Source organism: Salmo trutta, chromosome 30, assembly GCF_901001165.1.
Source record: "Salmo trutta chromosome 30, fSalTru1.1, whole genome shotgun sequence".
Taxonomy (NCBI): Eukaryota; Metazoa; Chordata; class Actinopteri; order Salmoniformes; family Salmonidae; genus Salmo; species Salmo trutta.
The window spans coordinates 10,727,317-10,755,205 of NC_042986.1; the positions used below are offsets into that span (position 1 = coordinate 10,727,317).

The 27,889-nt window shown below is 40.3% G+C and overlaps 1 protein-coding gene across 3 annotated transcripts in view; it reads right to left on the reverse strand.

The window, feature by feature from the left end:
* Window positions 1-17,979: 17,979 nt before the first annotated feature.
* LOC115167938 (nuclear factor of activated T-cells, cytoplasmic 2) overlaps window positions 17,980-27,889 on the reverse strand; it is a 52,478-nt gene continuing 42,568 nt past the window's right edge. For all 3 annotated transcript variants that reach the window (XM_029722695.1, XM_029722693.1, XM_029722694.1), the window contains exon 10: window positions 17,980-19,162. In XM_029722695.1, coding sequence (XP_029578555.1) covers window positions 19,107-19,162 — 56 coding nt within the window. In that variant the 3' untranslated portion in view covers window positions 17,980-19,106. The remainder of the gene's footprint in view (window positions 19,163-27,889) is intronic.

Here is a 27,889-nt window from a genome sequence, read left to right on the forward strand (position 1 = left end):
CCTCGTAGAGAAAAAGGAGAACACCATCGTGTTCGTGGTAATCTTCCCTTTCCACAGTGGGGTCCCATTAGTTTGTAGCCCACCATTCGGACGCTACCAAACAGCAGTTGGCACATCGACGGTACCAAATTCAGACAAGTCTCCTGACACTTGTGGTGGTTGTAGAGCAAAAAGAAGTCTCCTCTTTCCATAGAGCTGTGGTCATAATAGTTTATAGGTAAAAAATCTGTCTTCTTTTGTGAGAAGACCAACTTTTGGGATGTCTCATGGTCTGACAAACAACGCTCTAGCTCTGTCACCTTTCACCGCAGATGCGGAAGTGCAACACTGGCAGATGCGGTGGATTCAGACGCATCCAATGCAAAAAAAATACGATTTCTAGCTGAAAATGATGGATTTTAATGGGGATTTTTTTGTTTTGTAACTTAGATTGATGCACCAGTGTGTCAATCGACTCTAAGGGGTTAAAGCTAATTACCTGCAATTCTATACATTTAGCCTTGGCTTATTACGTGTTCATATGATATCTGGTGGTGGGCCTGACCTCTAGAGGCTTGTGGGTCCCCCCCGTATTGCAGGGTCTGCAGGGGGTGTGGGACGCTAGTGACCTTAACCCTAACTTCCAGTTCACATTCCGGTTCAACCCTAACCTCAACTCTAACCCTAACCCTAAACCTAAACCCAACCATAACCCTAGCTTCATGTCCACATCCTGGTTCAACTCTAACCCTTGTATTCCTTTACAGCTGTGGACTATATTATACAGTTTAGAATGTGTAATGTAGAGCAGATAAACTTTATAAGCTTTTCTGCAGGTTGATTAATTAAATGAAACAGGCAAGGAATACACAGAGCATTGCACCCCCAACAGTAGGAAAACCAAAGGAAATGGAAATGTTGTCTACGTAGGAGTAAATGGGCTTCTCTCACTAATTGGACAGCCAATAACACATTTGTCAACACATTTCATTTAGTTCAGAATCAGTCAAGTAAAAAATGACAAATGGTCAAACCATCCACTATCAAACACTAATGAATCTTCCTTTTTGGTGTTCAGCTAACAGCATCTGGGTATGCATATAAATTGTATATTTTAATAATGCATGGAGTTCAATATACTACATTGCATGGTGATTTCACAGATAGGAGAAGAAGACTAAGTATGTGGGCGGAAGACAATGGCCATCATTACCGGTTAGCTGGGAAGCACGTGGCTGGAATAGAAGATACAGTCAGTCTCTGTTGTTGTCACCTTCATTTCCTGGACAGACTGACTTCTCCCTCCCACAGGGCTGAGTGCATCTGAAATCTGAGAGCCTATCAGGATGTGGCAGAGTTTATATAATGTAATACTGGGCACTTTGGGCTGTCACAGATGTAGGATCTTAATTTGATCACCCAGTTGCAGGAGACATTTCCTTGAGGTTCAAAAAGGCTTCTGAAGTTTGTAATTACCAATTAGAAATTTCAGACTTCATTTTCCATTATGACAAATGTATCAACCCCTACAAAAATGTATATTAATTATAATGCACATAATAATTCACATTTCCTGTTGATGCAGGATTATTTTCTTGCTTTAAGAATCTGTCTCAAATTAAGATCCTACATCTGTATTCATGCCGACACCACTTTCCTTATTACAGTGTATGCCAGAATTACTGTACACTACTTGGAGGAGGATGACAAAACTTATTGGCAAACAGACACATTCATTCACCACACTTCCGTTTCCCCTGCACCGCCACTATGGCATCTGGTAATCAATTAAAAATATATTTTTAAAAAGCAACAAACTCAAGTAGCCACAGATATTTGGCGTGGGTCCTCAGCGCCAAGTCTAGGTCCAAGAGGCTTCTTAACAGCTTCTACCCCCAAGCCCCAAGCCATGAGACTCCTGAACATCTAATCAAATGGCTACCCAGACTATTTGCATTGCCCCCCCCCCCCTTTACGCCGCTGGTACTCTCTGTTATTATCTATGCATAGTCACTTTAGTAACTCTACCTACATGTACATATTACCTGAATTACCTCGACTAACCGGTGCCCCCGCACATTGACTCTGTACCGGTACCTCCTGTATATAGTCTCGCTATTGTTATTTTACTGCTGCTCTTTAACTACTTTTATTTCTTATTCTTATTTGTATTTTTTAAACTGCGTTGTTGGTTAGGGGCTTGTAAGTAAGTATTTCACTGTAAGGTCTACACCTGTTGTATTCAGCGCATGTGACTAATAACATTTGATTTGATTTGATACCAATCATTAGCTAGCAGCCAGCAGAGGAATAATGCATCAGGCTTTTGTTTGCACTGTGTAGTAAAAGCTAGCTGTGCTTTCTCTTCCTTTCTTGCTTTCTCATCCCTCTCTTCATCTCCGTTAGAAACCATATAGGTCATCTTCTCTGGTTAAAAGCCAACAGTCACAACTCATCCCTGACCACTGACTGTGACTCCTCTGACTTCAAAATGTCCAGAGTCGCTCCATTCTTCAAGAAACCAACACTCGACTCATCTGACGTCAAAAACGATAGACCTGTACCCCTTCTTTCTTTTCTTTCCAAAACAATTGAGCGTGATGTCTCTGATCAACTCTCTCGCTATCTCTCTCAGAACGATCTTCTTGACCCTAACCAGTCAGGCTTCAAGACGGGTCACTCAACTGAGACTGCTCTCCTGCGTCACGGAGGCTCTCCGCACTGCCAAAGCTGACTCTCTCTCCTTTGTTCTCATCCTCCTAGATCTATCCGCTGCATTCAACACCGTGAACCATCAGGACTGCATCCTCTTGGACTGCATCCTACCTGGCAGGCCGCTCCTACCAAGTGACGTGGAGCTCTGCTCCTTCCACAGTGTCACCCTCCCACAGTGAAAACATTATTTGTGTCATCCCACTGGGCACAGACCAGTGGACCCTACTACAAATTCCAAAAGGACTGAGGAACTAGAGAGCTGACATGCAACAGTGTGTTTTACTGCAGAGCAACATGTCCACAACAAAAAGTGGAACCCAAGGAGTGTTAGACTGATACTCAAGCAGTATAGCATGAATACTACTGATCTTAGTTGAGGGACCTATGGTACTGGGAGAATCATGTTATTATAGTTTATAGGGCTATATATTGCACCAGCGAGCTAAAAGGTCATCCCTTAAACTCACAAAAGGCCAAAAGACTCATTATCTCAAGGCAGAGACGTGCTGTGAGACATTGTGCAGGAGAATCCATCTCTGGTGTATGATGTAGCTGGCAAAATGATGACACCTTTGTCATGAACAAAATGCTCAGTTTATTCTCATTGGCAATGGGTCTCAATCTGCTGGTCTTAATCTGCTGGAAATATTGTATTGTACATACAATTACATAGTCATATGCTGCAGGGAAAGGACCCTTGAAAACTGTAGCTTCTGAGATGTGAGAAGCATAACACAACATTGAAATTCAATTGTTATAGCAGCATTTCCCACACTAAACAAGACAGAAAGTTCCAGTCTAACTGTGCTCCTAAGCCATTCAAGTGGCAGAAAAGTAGACTGCAGCAGCACTATAAGCATTATGTAAAACATGGAACTCTTAACTACAACAGGAGCAGGGGACTACAATATATAGATGACCTATCTCCAATTGAAGCTAGGTGGGCGGCAAGCATATTTACAGTGGTAGGACTATTGTTCGATCTGCGGTAATGAGGGAATGAGACTGAATGGTAATAATAATGAACCATTCTAACAGCATACATACCTGGTACAGCCGTAAACTGTGGCCATACTGTAGATAGACAAATGGAATAGCACATGGGATAAATTGTGTGGCATTGTGCATTGTAGTTAGGCCTAGGCTACTCTTCCCATGTGTTCATTTCTGTATGTGGAGATTGCACATACAGTACAGTACTCTGAAGTATTGTTGTGTTTGAATAGGCCTACTTATTTTGACAGATTATACAGTGGAATTATATGTTCTCATACAATCTTCATCCTTTCTGTTGTCAAAATGTTCACGCTAATTGCATTTTGCAAATTGCAGAATTCAATTCAGACCGATAGAAGTGCTGGCATATGCAATCAAATACCAAAAAAAGACAAGAGAATATTACACTGAGACATGACACAAATAATGTCACCTGGCAATCCTTTTACTATGCTTATTCCATAGAAGTGAATGGCCTCTGTGCTAATAGCCATATTGCACAAGTTCATATTACCCTCAACTGAGCATGTTCCGTATATGGTTCCTTTTTGCTCCTCCTTGTATTCTACACTAGTAGTCGCTGTAACACAAGGTACAATCACGCCACACCACTCCCTTTGGAATTGCATTTGACCAGTCTGTCAGTGAAAAACAAAAATGTACTCTCACTTTTTATCTAGATATATGGACAGTTTCAGAGGCTATTTGTAGAAAAGTCATAATCTGCATTTGAAGGTTCCATTGAAGCAATATTCTACATGATGAATGTTAGAAGTCTTCTTAACCCTCAAGCTACCAACGTATTTTACATACAGTACCAGTCAAAAGTTTGGACACACCGACTCATTCAAGGGTTTTTCTTTATTTGGACTATTTTCTACATTGTAGAATAATAGTGAAGACACCAAAACTGTGAAATAGCACATATGGAATCATGTAGTAACCAAAAAAGTGTTAAACAAATAAAAATACATTTTATGTTTGATATTCTTGGAAGTTGCCACCCTTTGCCTTGATGACAGCTTTGCACTCTATTGACATATGTGTTATTTGAATGAGTAGGTGTGTCCGTACTGTACATTGGTTACCAACTATTGGAAAAAGCAACAATCAGAGCAAAATATCAACTTATTTCTTATCAGAACATCATTAGACATGTAATTAATGGTATCTGGAAAAAATATACCAAAATAGAAAATGTTCATTTTATTTTATATAATGTGCATTTGTTTTCTCCAATGTACAATAAACATTAGTATTAAACGCTCAGTTACTATCATTTGATTATAGTATCATTTAGTTTTCAGAATTTTTAAGAAATTAAAAATGTTGTCATATGTATATGGTAAAACAACTGCCATTTAAAGGGGCAGTAAACCAGAATTTGAAATATACTTAATTTCACTGACAAAAAGTGATTCAATTCACTTCAAAAAGTGAAACTGAGTTATCTTTATTTACTTTCCCACAGCCAGCATTAGCATCACTGTTAGTGAAACAATGGGAGTGGTACATCATTTCAACCCCAAAAATATATTTGATGATGTTGAATCAATGTGGAAAACTGATTGGATTTGCAAAAGGTAATCAACGTAAGGGTATTTAGTCTTTTTTCACCCGACTTCTAACCTAAATCCAATGGAATGGTAACATTTTTTGTTGATTTCACGTTGAATTCCCATAAGTTGACAACTCAACCAAATGTACATTTTAACTAGATATTGAACTGACGTCTGTGCTCAGTGGGAGGACAGCATGCCTAAAAAAGCATACCCAAATCCTTTAAGTTACAGTATATAACATTTTCAGTAGAATTTTTCTGATAATACACAACAATACAGCACCATGTGTACATTCAGAGGGTAGCTGGTTTATGTACTACAGTTTTACCAAGTATTCATACCAATGACAGACTTTTATGAGCTGTTTTCACTGCAACTTAGCATATACAGTGGGTTCCAAATTTATTGACACCCTTGATAAAAATAAGCAAAAATGACTGTACAAAACAAATATTTCAATACTGAGCTATATTGTATGCTAAATGAAATGGGGAAATTATAATTTTTTATACTAATACAATTTCTCAGAGAAAGAGATTTTGTTTAAGAAGTCATATTTTTCCCACAATTATTGACAGGTAAAAAAAAAACAGCACTAAATATATTTCTAAAATGAGTTGGAGAACACATTGGGAGGGGTCTTAAAGACCATTTCTCCATACATAATCATTCCAGATCCTTGATATCCTTCATCTGTGCTTATGGACTGTCCGCTTCAATTTAAACCACAGGTTTTCAATGGGTTTCAAGTCCGTAGACTGAGATGGTCATTGCAAAATGTTGATTTTGTGGCCAATTTACAATTTCTTTGTAGATTTTGATGTGTGTTTGGGGTTATTGTCTTGCTGGTAGATCCACTTGCGGCCAAGTTTCAGTCTTTGGGTTATAAGCTATTATGACCCCATTCCTGAATACTGGAACAAGTCTTTAAGTCTCCAGCAAGGTTACTCATCAAAAGAGTGTGGACCTCGGGCCTCCTGAGTGGTGCAGTGGTCTAAGGCCAATAGAGGTCCTAGGTCGAGGCCAAACTCTGTCGCTGCGACCGGGAGACCAATTGGGCAGCACACAATTGGCCCAGCGTCGTCTGGGTTAGGGGAGGGTTTGGCTAGCAGGGATGTTCCTGTCCCATTGTGCACTAGTGACTCCTGTGGTGGACCGGGTGCAATGCACGCTGACATGGTCACCAGGTTTCCTCCGACACATTTGTGCGGCTGGCTTCCGGGTTAAGTGGGCAGTGGCTTGGCTGGGTTGTGTTTTGGAGGACGCACGGCTCTCGACCTTCGCCGAGTCCGTATGGGAGTTGCAGCGATGGGACAAGACTGTTACTACCAATTAGATACCACAAAAAAGGGGTAAAAAAAGTGTGGACGTCAGTTACATTTCAGCCTCCTTTGACCTCATACTCTTACCCAGACAATGTAATTTTTCAGGTCTCTACATTGTCTGGCGCATAGCAGACCTGGGTAAGAACCCCATGAGTCAAACTAACACGTCTTCAGGTCTCAGGCAAGGTTGCTCCTCACATGCATGGATCACCAAACCACCTCTGTTGCACTCTCATTAAATGGGTTGCACAGATCCTTCTGCTTCTGTTTGCCACAGAAAGTATTGTTGTTGTGCAGTAGGCCTCAGAAGGGAACACCCATGTTCCAGAGAATCCAAGCTTTCAGGAATGGGGTAATAATAGCTTGTAGCCCAAATGGTTCAAACACCAGAGCCAAATTCATAGGAAGAAAATCAATTAAATATGCCACACTGGCTTCAGAAACTGCCAGAAAACTATTTAAGAAAGAGAGCGTTTGATTCTATCTGTACTTTTCTACCATTCCTTATTCAAAAAGTACCAGGATGTTGTCTCTGGTTTTGAATGTGAATTTAGAGAACTGAATCTGAGAAGTTGAATATATGTGAACTTTGGTGAACTTGAAATGCTAGTTTGTAAACTTGATACACAGACAATGAATCCAATATCTACCATATTGAAATAAAATATATATAGATATTGAATTTGAATATTAAAACTGAATGCAGTATTAATTCAATTAAGTTTTAAATGATGAAATATAAGTTATATGTATGATTTCAATGATTCAATTTGTGTATTACAAATTCAATAATATTGAATTTAAATTCAACATCTTAATACAAATAAAAAAATGTTTTATTCAAATTCAGCTTCTGTTGGCACTGAAATCACTCTATACTATAACACTAAACAATTATTTAGATTGAAGATGTTGATTGACAGTCATGTAAAATTTGAGGATTTGAATAAGCCACCTTTGACCTATGATAAAAAATATAAACTCTACCCCAGTCGGTAGTTTGAGAGTTAATAACGTTTTTTTAATTAAACATGATTTGACATCCCATTGGTAAACTCTCATGGGATGTTCATTGATGGGCTGCCATGGAGACCTGACAGCAGACGATCCCATATTAAAATGTAAGTAAATAATTAATGAAAATGCATGAGACTTTGACATAACATTGTAGGCAAATGTATGAGGGATAATTTATGTATTTCTACATAAACCTATGTCAATTAAATCAGATGTGGAGGCTAACTTACTTCTCCACAGTTTAATGTTGTGTTTGTACACATCTTACCTACGTGTGTTACCTATGCCCGTAAGCCCTGCAGGAAACTGACTAACATCTATGCGTGAGAACACCATGCAGGTCTTTGAGAAGTGTGTGTGCTACTGGACAATTCCAACATTATTCAACACCAACAGGCCATCACTGTTGGTCAAGTGCCCTGACATTTTTATAGAAGGAAATTCTGGCCTCTGAGTAGTAACGTACCTGGCCAGTCGCATGCTCCGATAAGCATAGAAAAGGTACTATTGATGGCCATTGACAATCGTATAAATGTCTGTTTCACATTAGTTATCTTAATTACTTAAATTTAAACTAGATTTACTTTACACCCCAAAAAATGAAGGTTCTTAAATGGTTGTTTCTTAGCTCTTAAGGTTACTTGGAAAACTCATACCCGATAAAGAACCTTTGAGTTTACCGTGGGGTTCATGGTGTGGCATTTATGGTTCTTCAGAATACTAAAAGGTTCTTGAAATGTATGAAAGTCTCCAGATGTGTCCCTTTCATAGCACACAGCAAATCGGCCAGTGTTAACTAGTGTTGATTTTTCAGTTTAACATTTCTAGTGTTGATTCAAGAGTTAAATTAACACTGTAAAGAGTGGTGTAAAATAACCGAAGTGTTGGTGTTAATATTCAGAGTTTAACCAAAACCATGCCCATTATTATCAGATTTCCTAGCATGCTCTCTATTGCAGGTCGAGTTTTTAAATTGTTTCAATATGGGGTGACAGGTAGCCAAGTGGTTTGAGCATTGGGCTGGTAACAGAAGTTGCTAGATCGAGTCCCAGAGCTGACAAGGTAAAAATCTGTCATTCTGCCCCTGAACAAGGCAGTTAACCCACTGTTCCTAGGCCGTCATTATAAATAAGAATTTTTTCTTAACTGACTTGCCTGGTTAAATCAAAATATCTATGTTTTTGCATGTACATTGATTGATTAATTAATCTTATGCTACTCTAATATAAATTACATACATTTTTCTAAACTATTCCAATCTGTTACTTGGACTTACTGAAATGGTTGTTCGAGTTTAGATGTTTAATGTAGTCTCATTGTCACACCCTGACCTTAGAGAGCCTTTTTAATTCTCTATTTTGGTTAGGTCAGGGTGTGACTAGGGTGGGTACTCTAGTTTTTTGTATTTCTATGTTGACCTAGTATGGTTCCCAATCAGAGGCAGCTGTCTATCGTTGTCTCTGATTGGGGATCATATTTAGGCAGCCTTTTCCCACCTGTTGTTGGTGGGATCTTGTGATTTTGTATTGTAGCTTTTAGCCCTACAAAGCTGTACGTTTCGTTGGTTACTCTTTATTGTTTTGTTGCCGGTTATCATAAATAAAAAATAATTAACCTACCCCATGCTGCATCTTGGTCCGACCATCATTACAACGACGTTCGTTACAGAAGATCCCACCACCCACGGACCAAGCAGCGTGCCCAGGAGGAGCAGGGATTCTGGGCCTGGGAGGAAAGCCAGGAGTGGAGGACATCCTGGACTTGGGAGGAAATAATGGCAGGAGACAAAAGCCTGCCATGGAAGCAGGCGGAAGCAGCGAGGGAGCAACAACGACGACACCGGGGTTCGCGGCCACGAAGGAAGCCCGAGAGGCAGCCTCAAAAAAATGTTTTGGGGGGCACACGGGGTGGTCGGCGGAGCTGAGGTGTGAACCAGAGCCAGTCCACATGGGGTGGTCGGAGGAGCCAAGGTGTGAACCAGAGCCAGTCTGGGAGAGGAAGGTGAACTTGGAGGGGAGTGAAGGGAGTGAATCAGAGACAGTTAAGGAGTTGATGGGGAAATCGGAGGAGAGAGTTATGAGAGAGCTGTTGTGTTGGTGCATGAGGCACGACATTCGCCCTAAGGAGCGTGTCCTCAGTTTAATGCCACCTGAGTCAGCTCTCCGTACTCGTCCTGAGGAGCGTGCTAGCCATCTAGTGAAGACTGTGCAGGCCCCACGCACCAGGTCTCCAATGAGCCTCCCCAGCCCTGCACATCCTGTGCCAGCTCTCCGCACTCGCTTTGAGGAGCGTGTTATCGTTCCGGTACAATGTGTGCCGGTTCTATGCACCATGTCTCCAGTGCGCCTCCACAGCCTGGTACATCATGTGCCAGCTCCCCGCACTTGCCGTGCGAAGGTTGTCATCTGTCCAGCACACGGTGTCCCAGCTCTACGCTCCAGACCTCCAGTGCGCCTCCACAGCCCGGTACGTCCTGTGCCAGCTCCACGCACCAGGCCGCCTGTGCGTCTCCCCAGCCCGGTATGTCCTGTGCCCGCTCCACGCACCAGACCTCCAGTGCGCCTCCACAGCCCGGTACGTCCTGTGCCAGCTCCACGCTCCAGGCCTCCTTTGCGTCTCCCCAGCCCGGTATGTCCTGTGCCAGCTCCACGCACCAGGCCTCCAGCGACGGTCTGCAGTCCAGAGCCTCCAGCGACGGTCTGCGGTCCAGAGCCTCCAGTGACAGTCTGCAGTCCAGAGCCTCCAGCGACAGTCTGCAGTCCAGAGCCTCCTGCGAGGGTTCCCAGTCCAGAGCCTCCTGCGAGGGTTTCTAGTCCGGAGCCTCCTGCGAGGGTTCCCAGCCTTCAGCGAGGGTTCCCTGTCCAGAGCCTCCAGCGACGGTCTGCAGTCCAGAGCCTCCAGCGACAGTCTGCGGTCCAGAGCCTCCAGTGACGATCCATGGCCCGAAGCCTCCAGTGATGATCCATGGCCCGAAGCCTCCAGTGATGATGCATGGCCCGGAGCCTCCAGTGACAATCCATGGCCTGGAGCATCCAGTGACGATCCATAGCCCGGAGCCTCCAGTGACGATCCATGGCCCGGAGCCTCCAGTGATGATCCATGGCCCGGAGCCTGCAGTGATGATCCATGGCCCGAAGCCTCCAGTGATGATCCATTGTCCGGAGCCTCCAGTGATGATCCATGGCCCGGAGCCTCCAGTGAGGATCCATGGCCCGGAGCCTCCAGTGAGGATCCATGGCCCGGAGCCTCCAGTGATGATCCATGGCCCGGAGCCTCTAGAGACGATCCAAGGTCCGGAGCCTCCAGCGACGTTTCCCAGTCCGGAGCCGCCACCGAGGCTAGATGCCCACTCGGACCCTCCCCCATAGAGTCAGGTTTTGCGGCCGGAGTCCGCACCTTTGGGTACTGTCACGCCCTGACCTTAGAGCCTTTTTATTCTCTATTTTGGTTCGGTCATGGTGTGACTAGGGTGGGTACTCTAGTTTTTTGTATTTCTATGTTGGCCTGGTATGGTTCCCAATCAGAGGCAGCTGTCTATCGTTGTCTCTGATTGGGGATCATATTTAGGCAGCCTTTTCCCACCTGTTGTTGGTGGGATCTTGTGATTTTGAATTGTAGCTTTTAGCCCTACAAAGCTGTACGTTTTGTTGGTTACTCTATTGTTTTGTTGCCGGTTATCATAAATAAAAAATGATTAACCTACCCCACGCTGCATCTTGGTCCGACCATCATTACAACGACGTTCGTTACACTCATAACTTAGTCTTCTCAACCCTAGCAGTCACTCTGAATGCAGGTTGCAGGTCAATAAAAATTCAAAATGTTAGATATCCTGACTCTGGCTAGATTCCAATAGGAATTACACATCACCTTGCAAGCCAGCATGATGTGATTTACAGGGCTGATGTGGCCTGTAAACTATGAGTTTCAGGCCACTGTATTAGAGTAAAACTAGGCCCTGCAAAGGACTGGAAATGAATGAAAGTAACAACCATGTCTCTGTCACAAGTAAACACAGACACGGGTGGTACTGGTAACTCTAAAATTAACTTGAAAGGCACCCTGGAAAATATGCAAATAAGGCTTGAAACACTACAGCAGGGCTATTCAATTACGCTCCTGGAGGGCTGAAACATTTCTGGTTTTGGATTTTTGTAAGGTTCTTCAAAGAACCATCCCATTTTTGGTTCTTCAGAGAACCTTAAATGGTTCCCCTATGGCATCACTCTCAAGAACCTTTGGTTCCAATCAGGGACAGATTTTTCTATTTGATTTGAACTTGTTGTGTATTATCAATTTGGCATAACTAAGGCTAACTCAATACAGTCTACTGAGTCTAGTAATGACATCAGAGTGTAATGAATGAAATTCCATTCGCATTAAGGCTTGTTTTTTTGTTCTGGGTCAATCTCACACAGTCAATCAGTACTACAGCAGACTGACCTCATTAGTACCTCATTTGGAGAGAAAGGGCACATGAGTCATGGGCCACAGCATATCTCTAAGAGTGGGGTGAAAAACGCTTGTCTAGCGTTCCATCTAGCCCACGTGCTGTGTTTTTTCACCCATGCTATGAGGTCATAGGCAGAGACTTCCTGAACACAGGGTTCATTCACAGAGTCCTTCAGTACTCCAGCCACCAGAATTAGGCTCCAAACATGCTGTCTCCTGGCAACATGGCTTACAGGGCTATAGTCAACTCCCTTGTTGTTATTTGTTTGAAGGAGTGGTGGGGTTGTGGGGTTGTAAGTGGGAGTGTGTGTATGTGTGTGTGTGTGTGTGTGTGTGTGTGTGTGTGTGTGTGTGTGTGTGTGTGTGTGTGTGTGTGTGTGTGTGTGTGTGTGTGTGTGTGTGTGTGTGTGTGTGTGTGTGTGTGTGTGTGTGTGGTGTCACTGAGTATGTATATAATAGATGAAGCCGTGGTAAAAATGAACATGAAGAGAGGATAACAGAAACGGTCACCCCATTGATGTGCCAGGCAGGGGGAGAAGTATGGGGTAATGTAGCATGAGTCAGTGACAGGTTCTCCCTCACAAAAAACACAAACAGTCTAAAGACAGACATCAGTGACAGTATTACTTTGCCAACAACCAATGGAGGGAGCAAAAATAAGGAAAATCATCAATAAACTTTAGGATAAGGATAACTTGGAAGTACTAAAACGTACATGTCAAATTAACTGCAGAAAAGCCTTACACAAAAATGACAAGAACAGTAGTTTTATTTGTTTATGTTTTATTGATATTTTAAAAATACAACTTTTGCTTCTGGAAAAATAGATATGAAAATTACAGGGTTTTAAGGAACATACATACATCAGATATAGAACAGAAAATGTAAAATATTCATTATTAAGCAAAATTAAGACTATGGGGGAAATGATTGCCTGCACTCACCAGATGCAGAGATTTGTTAAAAACTGTAAAACATCTGAAACATAAATATAACCTGTTTCTCAAATGCAAACTTAATTTCAACATCACTTATATTAATATAGACAGAGTATAATACCACATTAAGACAACTATACAGTGGCTTGCGAAAGTATTCACCCCCTTGGCATTTCTCCTATTTTGTTTCCTTACAAACTGGAACTAAAATAGATTTTTTGGGGTTTGAATCATTTGATTTACACAACATGCCTACCACTTTGAAGATGCAAAATATTTTTTATTGTGAAACAAACAAAGAAATAAGACAAAAGAACAGAAAACTTCAGCGTGCATAACTATTTCACCCCCCCACACCCAAAGGCAATACTTTGTAGAGCCACCTTTGCAGCAATTACAGCAGCAAGTCTCTTGGGGTATGTCTCTATAAACTTGGCACATCTAGCCACTGGTATTTTTGCCCATTCTTCAAGGCAAAACTGCTTCAGCTCCTTCAAGTTGGATGGGTTCCATTGGTGTACAACAATCTTTAAGTCATACCACATATTCTTAATTGGATTGAAGTCTGGGCTTTGACTAGGCCCTTCCAAGACATTTAAATGTTTCCCCTTAAACCACTCGAGTGTTGCTTTAGCAGTATGCTTAGGGTCATTGTCCTGCTGGAAGGTGAACCTCCGTCCCAGTCTCAAATCTCTGGAAGACTGAAACAGATTTCCCTGTATTTAGCTCCATCCATCATTCCTTCAATTCTGACCAGTTTCCCAGTCCCTGCAGATGGAAAACATCCCCACAGCATGATGCTGCCACCACCACGCTTCACTGTGGGGATGGTTATCTCAGGGTGATGAGAGGTGTTGGGTTTGTACCAGACATAGCGTTTTCCTTGATAGCCAAAAAGCTCAATTTTAGTCTCATCTGACCAGAGTATGTTCTCCCATATTTTTGGGGAGTCTCCCACATGCCTTTTGGCGAACACCAAACATGTTTGCTTATTTTTTTCTTTAAGCAATGGCTTTTTTCTGGCCACTCTTCCGTAAAGCCCAGCTCTGTGGAGTGTACGGCTTAAAGTGGTCCTATGGATAGATACTCCAATCTCCTCTGTGGAGCTTTGCAGCTCCTTCAGGGTTATCTTTGGCCTGTTTGTTGCCTCTCTGATTAATGCCCTCCTTGCCTGGTCCGTGAGTTTTGGTGGGCGGTCCTCTCTTGGCAGGTTTGTTGTGGTGCCATATTCTTTCCATTTTTTAATAATGGATATAATGGTGCTCCATGGAATGTTCAAAGTTTCAGATATTTTTTTATAACCCAACCCTGATCTGTACTTCTCCACAACTTTGTCCCTGACCTGTTCGGAGAGCTCCTTGGTCTTCATGGTGCTGCTTGCTTGGTGGTGCCCTTTGCTTAATGGTGTTGCAGACTCTGGGGCCTTTCAGAACAGGTGTATATATATACTGAGATCATGTGACAGATCATGTGACACAGATTGCACACAGGTGGACTTTATTTAACTAATTATGTGACTTCTGAAGGTAATTGGTTGCACCATATCTTATTTAGGGGCTTCATAGCAAAGGGGGGAATACATATGCACGCACCACTCATCCGTTTTGAATATTTTGGAATTTTCTGAAACAAGTAATTTTTTTCATTTCCCTTCACCAATTTGGACTATTTTGTGTATGTCTATTACACGAAATCCAAATAAACATCAATTTAAATTACAGGTTGTAATGCAACAAAATAGGAAAAACGCCAAGGAGGATGAATACTTTTGCAAGGCACTGTATATGGCTTTTTGTATATTACTAAGACACTGGATTAACAAAACAAAAGAAGAAGCAAGAAAACAACTGATGCAGTTCATAAAACATATTTTCTACCATACTCTATAACTTTGAAATTAAAAAACAGGCTTAACAGAAGCATTTATACAGTTGTAAGCGATGAACTATTTACAGATAAAGGGGAAAACTATTTCGTAAAGTATACATTCAGGATATTTCAAACATACTGTATGCTGTACATTGAGAGAATGGCTCGTACAGGCAGATTCAGTCTCTGGATCATTAACTTTTAAATCTCAGTACAAACAGCAATGGCATGAATGACGGGACACTGTTCAGGTTTATACTTTTTAAACTATATAATCTAAGTAACGTATATTTTCTTTGGAATCTTCTTAAAAATGTTAACATATTGTATTGGATACGTAACAAAAGTCCCTTTCTGCACCAATGTAAGCAATCCCCCTTTACACAATATAAAAGCACTTCGAGCACTTGGGAAAATGCTAGTATATACAGTCAGGTCCATAATTATTGGCACCCTTGATAAAGATGTGCAAAAAAGACTGTATAAATAAATCATATAAATATTGAGCTATATTGTATGCCAAAAAAATGGGAAATTATATTATTTTATACCAATAGAATTTCTCAGAGAAATATATTTGATGAAATATTAAATAAAATGTGCAATAAGATTGGAGTCAAAATGATTGGCACCTCTGTTTTCAATACTCTAGCACCCTCCCCTTGTGAAGATAAACAACACTGAGCCTTTTTCTAAAAGAAATTATGATTGGAGAACACGTTTGGAGGGATCTTAGACCATTCTTCAATACAGAATATATATTTAATCTGGACTGACCTCTTCAATTAAAACCATAGGTTTTCAATTGGGATCATGTCCGTTGATTTTGTGGTCAATTAACCATTTCTTTGTGGATTTTGTTAGTGCTTGGCATTAAAGTCTTGCTGGAGGATCTACTTGCGGTCAAGTTTCAACCTCCAATCAGAGGCAACCAGGTTTTTTTTGGCAAAAATGTCCTGGTACTTGGTAAAGTTCATGATGCTGTTGAACTTAACAAGGTCCCCAGGACCAGTGGAAGCAAAACATCCCTATAACATCGAAGATCCACCACCTGATTTTACAGTAGATATGAGGTACTTTTCTGCATATGTTGCTGTTTTTCAACGCCAAACCCACCACTGGTGTCCGTGTCCAAAGAGCTCTATTTCCTTTCTTCTGACCATAGCACCAGTTCCAATCCAAGTGCCAATGCCGTTTATCAAACTTCAGTCCAGACTTGAACCCCATTGAAAATCTGTGGTTTGAATTGAAGAGGGCAGTCCATAAGAGCAAACAAAGCATATCAAAGATCTGAAAATATTATATATGGAGGAATGGTCTAAGATCCCTCCCAACATGTTCTCCAATCTCTTAAAACATTTTTGAAAAATACTCTGTCATTATCCTCCCAAGGGGAGTGCGCTAGAGTATTGAAAACAATAATTTTGACCCGTCTTTTTACTATTTTATATTATTACTTGTTAAACAAAATCTCTTTCTCTGAGCAATTGTCTTATTATAAAATAATAGAATTTCCAAATTTTATTTGCATACAATATAGCTCAGTATTTGTATTATTTATTTTATAACGTCTTTTTGGTCAGCTTTATCATCAAGGTCAATAATTATGGACCTGACTGTACATGCAGGAAATCCTATTGATTTCATGTTTGATTGTACATCAAAATACATGTATAATGACAATGACACTGAACAAAGAAATCACAGCTCATCTTGGAAATGTGGGATTATCTTGGAAATGTAAGGCACAGTATGTACAGTACAGGTATGAATACTTGGGATGTTATTGTATATGCAGACAATAATAAGCACTACATATATCGTATATTGCTGATTGTCTTTGCGGGAAGAAAAAAAATTACACAAAAAACTACAGAAACAGAAATAGGTAGGCTATAATATATGTTTTACACATATTATGTGCATTTTTCTCTCTGTATGAACTAAAAATGCCAAATATTTTGATAAATGTTACAATCAAATAGGCAACTAATAAGTTGGGCACTCATGAGGCTGTATCACAACCATCCGTGACTGGGAGTTCCATAGGGCGGCGCACAATTGGCCCAGAGTCGTCCGGGTTCGGCTGGGGTAGGCCGTCATTGTAAATAAGAATTTGTTCTTAACTGACTTGCCTAGTTAAATAAAAGTTCAATTAAAAAATAAAAATGTAAAAAATGAGCAAGCATATAGTGCCTTCAGAAAGTATTCACACCCCTTTTCCACATTTTGTTGTGTTAAAGCCCAAATTTAAAATGTATTAAATTTAGATTTTGTGTTACTGGCCTACACACAATAACCCATTATGTCAAAGAGGAATTATGTTTTTATATATATATATTTTTTTTTTACAAATTAATAAAATATGAAAAGCTGAAATGTCTTGAGTCAATAAGTATTAAACCCCTTTGTATTGGCAAGCCTAAATACGTTCAAAAGTAAAAATGTTCTTAACAAGTCACATAATAAGTTGCATGGACTCACTCTGTGTGCAATAATAATGTTTAACATGATTTTTGAATGACTACCTCACACACACAATTATCTGTAAGGTCCCTCAGTCAAGCAGTTTTTTCAAACACAGATTCAAAGACAAGGGCCTGGGAGGTTTTTGCAAAGAAGGGCAGCTATTGGTAGAGGGGTAAACATTTGAAAAGCAGACATTACATAACCCTTTGAGAATGGTGAAGTTATTAATTACACTTTGGATGGTGTATCAATACACCCAGTCACCACAAAGATAGGAGTCCTTCCTAACTCAGTTGCCCAAAGAGGAAGGAAACCACTCAGGGATTTCACCATGAGGCCAATGGTGACTTTAAAACAGCTGTGGTAGGAGAAAACTTGGTTCAGACTGCTTTCCACCAGACAGTGAAAGATGAATTCACCTTTCAGCAGGCAAATGTTGCACAATCCAGGTGTGAAAGACTTACCCAGAAAGATTCACAGCTGTAATCGCTGCCAAAGGTGCCTCTACAAAGTATTGACTCGGGGGTGTGAATACTTGTCAATCAAATATTTCTGCATTTAATTTTCAATACATTTGCAAATATTTCTAATAACATGTTTTTACTTTGTCATTATGGAGTATTGTGTGTAGATGGGTGAGATTTTTTTTTTAATCCATTTTGAATTCCGGCTGTAACGTAGCAACATATTATGGAATAAGTCAAGGGTTATGAATTCTTTCTGAAGGCACTGAAAGACTATTGTAGTCAAATGTATTGTAGGCATACACTCAAAAACTATCCTGCTTAGACATCTTTATAACCTGCTAATTTTGTAACTGGGAACAATACGCTATTACATTTCCCACTAATTCTTTCCTGTGTAAGGATTCGCATGTAACTATTTGAATATACGCCTTTTGAGGCTAATTCAATATTCAATAATTCATAGAGAAATGTACAATACTTTTTCTCTAAGCAGTTCAAAATAATAACCTGTGTTAAAAACACTGGCCCAGATAAGGCCTCTTTCGCAAATCAACTGCTTATACTGTAATATACATTTTAGTTACATTAAGTTCATCACATGACTCAAACATAAAGAGGAAAAAAACATTAAACATTGAAATAAAGACAACACGCCATGTAAGAATACACACACCCAACGATTCCCCTACTAAACAGTGCATATAACTTTGAAAAGCAAGAATATGGGGAGATGAACCTTCTATCAAATATTTTTGGGGTTATTAGGATGGCAGTGTGTGTCTCCTTTAGAGTAGAAAGATGAGATGATCAAAGTAAGCTCAAGAAGAATTTCGGTCATTACATTTCATAACACAATACACATATCACAGTGCAATGCTGACATGTTGGCATAGTTTATGCATGGTGTCTTTAGTAGAAGTGTCAACAAGATGGGTTAGAGGGTGAAAGTTCCTTGAAAGGTTTGAATAAGGTTTTAACACCGAGTATTGCCACAACTACTGCCATGATTGTGACTTGCTTATGAATTTTCACCCTCTCTTCTACAATATACAAAAAAAACAAGGCACAATCTAGTTTACGATGACCCTAAAAATTAAGATTTTCTTTGGTAGAACGTTCTTTGGCATTGGGTAAAAGGCACTGAATTTTTAGCTGAGAAACAGTTATTTGAAGGAAAAGGACTGAACAGCCAAAATGCTGGTAGCTGATAGTTGATAGTTGTTATGGAGATGGACAGTTGGGCACACAGGGAAGAAGAAGAAGTTCCCGTGGCGACGCAGAGCGAGCTGCAGCTGTCCACTTCCTGTTTGCTGTCGTCTATGTCTGACCTCTGGCCTGCACTCCGGTCAGATCCTTCCTTATGATCTCGTTTACTACAGGGAGGAGAAGAGAAACAAGTACGGGGCGTTAGTTAGTCAGAGCATAAAATGTGTTTGATGTAATACTGTACTGTCATCTGTTCTTCCCAGGCAGCATTTCACAGCTCCAGAGAGGGCAATTTTCACTTCTGGCCTTTTCATATTTTCCTTTCTCTTACAACAAATGCTCATAAAAGGTACATTACATCGTAGAAAAGGGCATAACATCTTGACAAAAACATACTGATCCGACAGTAAAACATCAAGGGACACAACACCAAGAACTGCTGATTACTCTGTGTCCAGGTTGGCTGTAGTAGCGATAACAGAAGATGCCGCAACAGTTCATGAGCTGCATTGGCACAGTGTCCACTAGGAGGAGGGCCTCAGTATTCGATTCTACCGCTCTTTCAATTCCCCATTACTTCCTGTTGTTCTGCTGACAGCCAGGTGACACACAGCACAGGGGGAATAAATGGAAACTTTCACAGCTTTAGCATTCTAAAAATAGACTCAGTCAAGGTGTGTAGAGTTCTTACACACACACCATGTCGTGTGTAAGGTGGGGGAAACATTTTACACACATTGTGATGTGATGAAACCTGTCTAAAGTTCATGTCTGGTAGCTCTGTGATGAGGGTAAATAAAGATGTATTAAAAACAGATCACCATCACTAAAGGCCCAGTGCAGTTAAAAACGTGATTTTGTGCAATTGTGAAAATAATGATAATGCCCTTTTAGTGTAGGAGCTGTTTGAAAAGACCACCTGAAATTTCAACCTGTTTTGGTTTGATGGAAATTTGTCACTAGGTGGTAAATTAGTTAATTGACCAATAAGTAGGAGCTCCAAACCTCTCTGCCAATAACAGCTACTGTAGTTTTCAGTTTTCCCCTCCCCACACAGACCACTCCCAGACAATTTTAGAACAATTCTTGCAAAAAAAATTGCTCTTTGCTAAGAAGCTATTTTTGTTTATTTTTGACCATTTTAATTGAAAACACTCACAGTAAGGTACTTAATTGTTACCCATAAATGATCTGATATTAAGATAAAAACATCTGCGTTGGACCTTTAAGTAATTCCGATATATTACCATTTGAAAAAGTCTACAAACAATGATTGTAAGCGTTCTCATTTAGCTTTATATGATCAGTTTGTATGGGGCCCATTACAACATATTTATAGGCCTATCGTGAAATATAAAAAATTATACCTATACTGCAAGGTGTCAAACTGAATACTGTATTGTATTCATAAACCACAGCCAGATGATTATATGAAAATGAAGAGTGATTGTATGACATCATGAAACCAATAAGATTGCTACTGTAGCCGTAGCTTACACTACAACAGTATGTAATCACACTTTGATTCACATTGACAATAGGGAAAACCTGTAGTTAGCTCAGAGGAATGTCCAGTATGATGAACATGTAGTGTGTCCAGATAGGCCACATCCTCTGTACTGCAGTCTATCTGTCTTTATCAGTAACTAACAACTCCAACAGCTCTGGAAGCACACTGTGTATACTGGCACTACGACATAAGAGCCTGGCGCCATGGCTTCTTGTTGTGACCTTTAGGGAACATTTTAAGGCATGCCCAAAATGGAGGAATAATAGTGTGAAATTGGTTGACAATGACATTAATTGAGCGAAAATGCCTTTAATTCTAGTACGTCAGTGATTTTAAAAGCTAACCACATTCATGTTTATGCGTGGTATACTATAACAACATGTTTTGAACATTCACAGGGAGGCTGGGTCTCAGTTAATACAGTAGTTTCACTGATATGAAGCATCCTAAAATATATGAAAATATGATCAATCTTTTTAAGAGGAAACCTTTTCACTTAAAAGGGATGAATGTGGTAAGTTAGTAAGCAATACCACTCAGGGTTTAGGGGAACTCAATATCCAACAGGCTTTTAGGAGGCATTTTTAAAGCATTGACCTATATAGTGGGACAAGGGAAAGGGTGCTGCCATTAAACAGCAAGTTAAGCGAAAACAGACACCGTCAACCAACCCACACAAACACACTCATCCCTGGCTGAGCAGTGGTGTTTACCAATGTAACTCCCTCAGAGACACACAACAGCCCTTACATGCTGACCACACAAATTTACACATACATGTTATTCTATCATTGCACCCACGCTTCTCGCGTGCGCAAACGAGCGGTTGATGAAAGTTAGATGCCGATCGCCATATAAGGTCCAAAGAAGAAAAAGCCTGGAAGGATGAGAGATGACTAGAAACGATTCGGTTGACCGTTTTACGTGTGGATTAATTGTCGGAGTAGAGGACCTTGAGCATTTCAGGTAAAACAACAACTCAACATTTATATCCCAGGACAAATTAGCTAGCAACAACAAGCTAGATAAAAAGGACAAATTAGCTAGCAACAGCAAGCTAGATAAATAGGACAAATTAGCTAGCAACAGCAAGCTAGATAAATAGGACAAATTAGCTAGCAACAGCAAGCTAGATAAATAGGACAAATTAGCTAGCAACTGCAAGCTAGATAAATAGGACAAATTAGCTAGCAACTGCAAGCTAGCTAGCTAAATTGCCATAAATGTTTAATGCTTTTCGACCTGTCCCCAAATTAATATAATTGGTTCAGAGTTTGTTTTGATATTTCAACCTGCATGTTGTGATTGCGTTTGGTGTGGGGGGACAAAATCAATTTGCGCACGATGGCGCACGCGCGCGTCCGGTATGGGCATGGTGTTCCCCTAACTAATACTCAGTGAAACTGGTCGCAAAGTATGCACTAATACTGGAACCCTGTTTGTGTAGTTACAATTGAGATTAAACAGGTACAGTTAAGATAAAATATGATTCTGTAGTTTTCAATAACCTTCTCTTGTTATTGCAAGTCACTGAGTTATCTATCAGATATGCATTTTTTGCCTGACAAACAATTCAGAAGCTGATCTAAAACAGCCTGCCAGCAGAGCAAACTGTAGGCCCACTTCTATCATTAAGAGTAGCTGCTAGACTATCCTCCTCCCAGTCCTCTCGACTCCTTCTGTCTCTGATCATCTGAAAGAGAAAATAAATAAACCATGGCTGTTTACAGCAGCTCAACACTAAGCACACTTTATGGAGCAGAGCAGAGCTGCATCTGAAACAAGGAGGGCAAACCAACTAGAGCGGCCAAACCGGCCCGGTTGCTCCAGCTCTCTCTGCTGTCGTCAGAACCTCAACGTCCATGTTTATTTTATCCTCTAGTGGAATTCCCTTTGACACCTAATGCCTTAAAGAAACGTTCAACTACTCAACGGTGCCACAGGATTCTCCTGAGTATAAAAAAGAGGGCTTAGAGAGGCGAGTGGTGCTCCAGAGCAAGGCAGGCTGGGAAGTTATACAGTAGAGAGCTTTAACTGAGCCTCATGAAGGGTTGGCATGGCCTGGCCATTTGAGACTGGCCCAGGGAACACTCAGACTTGACCATACAATAGATGAGTGTCTGGCTTTAGAGTCCTGCACCAATAAACATGTTTGTTTACCAACCAGGGGTGGGAGAGAGACACACACAGTACAGTAGCTGACTCAGTCAGTTCACACTGCCTCCTATGAGGTGGTGGTGGAGTGTGAGTGAGTGAGTGAGTGAGAAAGTAAACTTCTCAGAATACAGTACTCTTTAACCCAGTTTAGTTTCTTAACTCTGGTTCTCTGTGGGACGTAAGGGACGTAAGGTACCTGAAACTAATCTGTGCTCGGCATGCTGTTATTGTGTGCTTTTTCTCTGAATAGTAGCTCTCTCTCCTTTCACCTGCTGGAATATTTTCACCTGCGCCACTGACTCTGGGGTTAATTCCAGTCAGTTTCACTATAACTATAGCATGAGTGGGCATGGAAAGATGCAGGTACAAGAGTATATCCTGACTCATTTTCTAAGTTGTAGACAGCACCTTCACAGCACAGGACAGTGTAAGCCTATAGATGAGCAAAGACACTAGCTTCTAGAAGAGGTCTTTAGAGTACAGTATGTGAAGCCCATTCCATGTTTTAGTTTTACTCATAGTGAAATACATTGCTTTCTTCTATTGCCCTTTATCTCGGTCACACCACAGAGAGCAGCACTACCAAGATGATACAGTTCTATAATCGAAACCACAGAATCATGACGCTCCAGAGTTAAAACCTTTTCGAAATGAGCAAGGTGTGAAAGAGACATCTGAGTGACTAATTTGAGAATCTTATTTCTCTGAAAACGACTTTGTGAAGATCAAATAAATGAATGTTTAGGGCATAAACCACACCTTGACATCTAAGTAGTGAAAGACAATGGGACTTTCTGCATTCCCCATCTTCATGGGCTTTGTTTGAAGAAAGGGTTTGAAGGTGGAGCGGGGGTGCGTAACTAAAAGTGGCACGGGGGGGTGGGTGGATTCACACCCTACAACTGAAGGCTGTGTTTAAGAAAACATATTCTACTGATGCTCTCTCAAACTGCACCTATAGCCAACACACTATCACAGGTTATCGTGAAATACAGTAGACATAAATTACTTATTCAAAATTCTTGACAGGCACACACCAAAAAAAATGGTGTCCACCACACAATTTTCTAAATATGATGTTTTTGTGTCCACCACATGATTTTCTTCTTCATAACGCATTCGTGTCCAGTACATGATTTTCTTCATAACGAACTACATTTTTTTGGTGGCTAAAGTTAGCGAAGTGGCTAACCTTACCTAGGCTAGGGGTTAAGGGTTAGGAGTTAAGGTTAGGGGTTAAGGTTAGAGTTAGGCGTTAAGGTTAAGGTTAGGGTTAGGTAAAATGTTAGCTAAGTAGTTAAAAAGTAGAAATAAGATAAACCTGAGATATAGCTTCATCCACCTGGCAAACCTCATCTTGACCATCCAGAATACAACACACACGTTTTCTACTGCCAAGGAGGCTCAAGACTTCTTCGATAAGCACACAAAATGTCCAACACACAAGGGGAAGAGCTGACAGATCTAGGCTTTTGGCTGACTCAATATTCAAGTATGCTATCCACGCACAATCACGCAGCCTAGCCTATGGCTGTGGTGCTGCCCTCAGCATAAGACAATGATGAGAAACCCCTCTCAATTGGGTAAAAGGAACACTATTATTATTCTTTCTGAACATTGGACTTTGTTATTATTAGATTGAATATGTTCCAGGATATTTCGACATTGATGACTCTACGCCAATTAATGAAAAATGTACAATATATTGAAGTACCATACATTGAAGAGCCATACAGACTAGGGTTGCTTCCTTACGGGGCTACAGCACATTACACCCCTATGGGCTAAACTGTTCAAGATAGATTGTCAGTCCCATATGGGCTTCCACACAATTCCTTTTTGCTTGTTTTTTATTCTTCCTATGTTTAAGGTAATTTAGAGTATATTGCTAATAATAGTGAGGATATGTGACTGTTTAGGCTTGTATTTCATTTGCAATATTTCTATATTTTTTTTAAATCTGCAAACTTAAATGTGAAGGTCTGAAGGGGTTAATTATTAGTTATTTTATGTTTTACTTTACTTATGTTTCGCAATACCTTAAGACCCCCCAAAAATATATGCTGTTTAAGACATGGTATAGATAAGGGGAGGGAATCCAAATCAGGTCAAGTTTAGACGCTGTCAGCTACAGTTGAAGTCGGAAGTTTACATACACTTGTGTTGGAGTCATTAAAACTTGTTTTTCAACCACTCCACAAATTTCTTATTAACAAACTATAGCGTTGGCAAGTCGGTTAGGACATCTACTTTGTGCATGACACAAGTAATTTTTCCAACAATTGTTTACAGACAGATTATTTCACTTATAATTCACTGCATCACAATTCCAGCGGTTCAGAAGTTTACATACACTAAGTTGACTGTGCCTTTAAACAGCTTGGAAAATTCCAGAAAATTATGTCTTGGCTTTAGAAGCTTCTGATAGGCTAATTGACATAATTTGAGTCAATTGGAGGTGTACCTGTGGATGCATTTCAAGGCCTACCTTCAAACTCAGTGCCTCTTTGCTTGACATCATGGGGAAATCAAAAGAAATCAGCCAAGACCTCAGAAAAAGAATTGTAGATCTCCACAAGTCTGGTTCATCCTTGGGAGTAATTTCTAAACGACTGAATGTACCACGTTCATCTGTACAAACAATAGTACACAAGTATAAACACCATGGGACCACGCAGCCGTCATACCGCTCAGGAAGGAGACTCGTCTCCTAGTCTCTTAGAGATGAACGTACTTTGGTGCGAAAAGTGCAAATCAAACCCAGAACAACAGCAACTGCTCCAAAACCGGCATAAAAAATCCAAACTATGGTTTGCAACTACACATGGGGACAAATATTGTACTTTTTGGATAAACATCCTCTGGTCTGATGAAACAAAAATAGAACTGTTTGGCCATAATGACCATCATTATGTTTGGAGGAAAAAGAGGGAAGCCTGCAAGCCGAAGAACACCATCCCAACCGTGAAGCACGGGGGTGGCAGCATCATGTTGTGTGGGTGCTTTGCTGCAGGAGGGAATGGTGCACTTCACAAAATAGATGGCATCATGAGGCAGGAAAATGATGTGGATATATTGACGCAACATCTCAAGACATCAGTCAGGAAGTTAAAGCATGGTCGCAAATGGGTCTTCCAAATGGACAATGACACCAAGCATAGTTCCAAAGTTGTGGCAAAATGGCTTAAGGACAACAAAGTCAAGGTATTGGAGTGGCCATCACAAAGCCCTGACCTCAAATCCTATAGAAAATTTGTGGGCAGAACTGAAAAAGCGTGTGCGAGCAAGGAGGCCTATAAAACCTGACTCAGTTACACCAGCTCTGTCAGGAGGAATGGGCCAAAATTCACCCAACTTATTGTGGGAAGCTTCTGGAAGGCTATCCAAAACATTTGACCCAAGTTAAACAATTTAAAGGCAATGCTACCAAATACTAATTGAGAGTATGTAAACTTCTGACCCACTAGGAATGTGATGAAAGAAATAAAAGCTGAAATAAATCATTCTCTCTACTATTATTCTGACATTTCACGTTCTTAAAATAAAGTGGTGATCCTAACTGACCTAAGACAGGGAATTTTTACTAAGATTAAATGTCAGGAATTGTGAAAAACTGAGTTTAAATGTATTTGGCTAAGGTGTATATACATTTCCGACTTCAACTGTATATGATATGTTCATTATTAGTTAGAATATTACAAGCTAGAAACAAACCAAAACATTGTTTAGAAAGATGCTTTTAGTTGCCTGGTTTGCTAGATTGACATTTACTAAATTCATTTTTAAAAGGATGGGTTTATTGGTGTTAAAATACACCAGTTATGCTATTTTGGAACACCAGGCTGCTGATGTCATGCAGCCTGTCGTTTTTGTGTTTAGATTTTTTCATAACGAGAATGACAAGTTTGATGTCGGACGACAATAGAATGTGCATGATGTCACTGCGACAACTGTAAACAGACATGTCAATAGACATAGTATAAACTAGCCTTTAGTCTTTGTTGTACACTATCGTACTCACTGTTTAGCCCATGGCCTCACATGTGAATCCTTAAAGAGATTAGTGGGGATAAGGCTTAACTTTTTTGGGATAGGGGACAGTATTCAGAAATTCAGATGAATACGTGCCCAAATTAAACTGCCTGCTTCTCGGGCCCAGAAGGTAGGATATGCATATTATTAGTAGATCTGGATAGAAAACATTCTGAAGTTTCTAAAACTGTTTGAATAATGTCTGTGAGTATAACAGAACTCATATGGCAGGCAAAAACCTGAGAAAAAATCCAACCAGGAAGTGACTTGTAGATTTTCTATCTAATCCCTATTCAAACTACAGTGTCTGTGGGGTCATTTTGCACTTCCTAAGGCTTCCATTGGCTGTCAACAGCCTTTAGAAACTTGTTTAATGCGTCCACTGTTACTGGGCAGAGAATAGGTGCTCAGTGGACTGCCTGGGACCAGTGAGTTGTTTACTGCGCGGACACGTTGGCGCGCCACTCCTTCTTTTTCCTCTGTAATGAATACGCTATTGTCCGGTTGGAATATTATCAACGTTTTATGTTAAAAAGACCCTAAGGATTGATTGTAAACATCATTTGACATGTTTCAACGAACGGTAATGGAACATTTTGACTTTTTGTCTCTGGTTTTACGCTTGTGAACAAAAGGAGGTATTTGGACATAAATATGGAGTATTTCGAACAAAAATAACATTTCTTGTGGAAGTGGGAGTCCTGGGAGTGCATTCCGACGAAAATCAGCAAAGGTAAGGGAAGATTTATAATACTAATTCTGAGTTTAGTTGACTCCAGAACTTGGCGGGTAACTGTATAGCTTGCTTTGATGGCTGAGCTCTGTACTCAGAATATTGAAAAATGTGCTTTCGCCGTAAAGCTATTTTAAAATCTGACACAGCAGTTGCATTAAGGAGAAGTGTATCTATAATTCTTTCAATAACTGTTGTAAATTTTATCAACATTTATGATGAGTATTTTTGTAAATTGATGTGCTCATTCACCTGAAGTTTTGGTGGGAATACATTTTCTGAACATCACGCGCCAATGTAAAATGGGGTTTATGGATATAAATATGAACTTTATCGAACAAAACATACATGTATTTTGTAACATTGAGTCCTGGGAGTGTCATCTGATTAAGATCATCAAAGGTTAGTTTTTAATTTAGCTGTATTTCTGGTTTTTGTGACGCCTCTCCTTGCTTGGAAAAT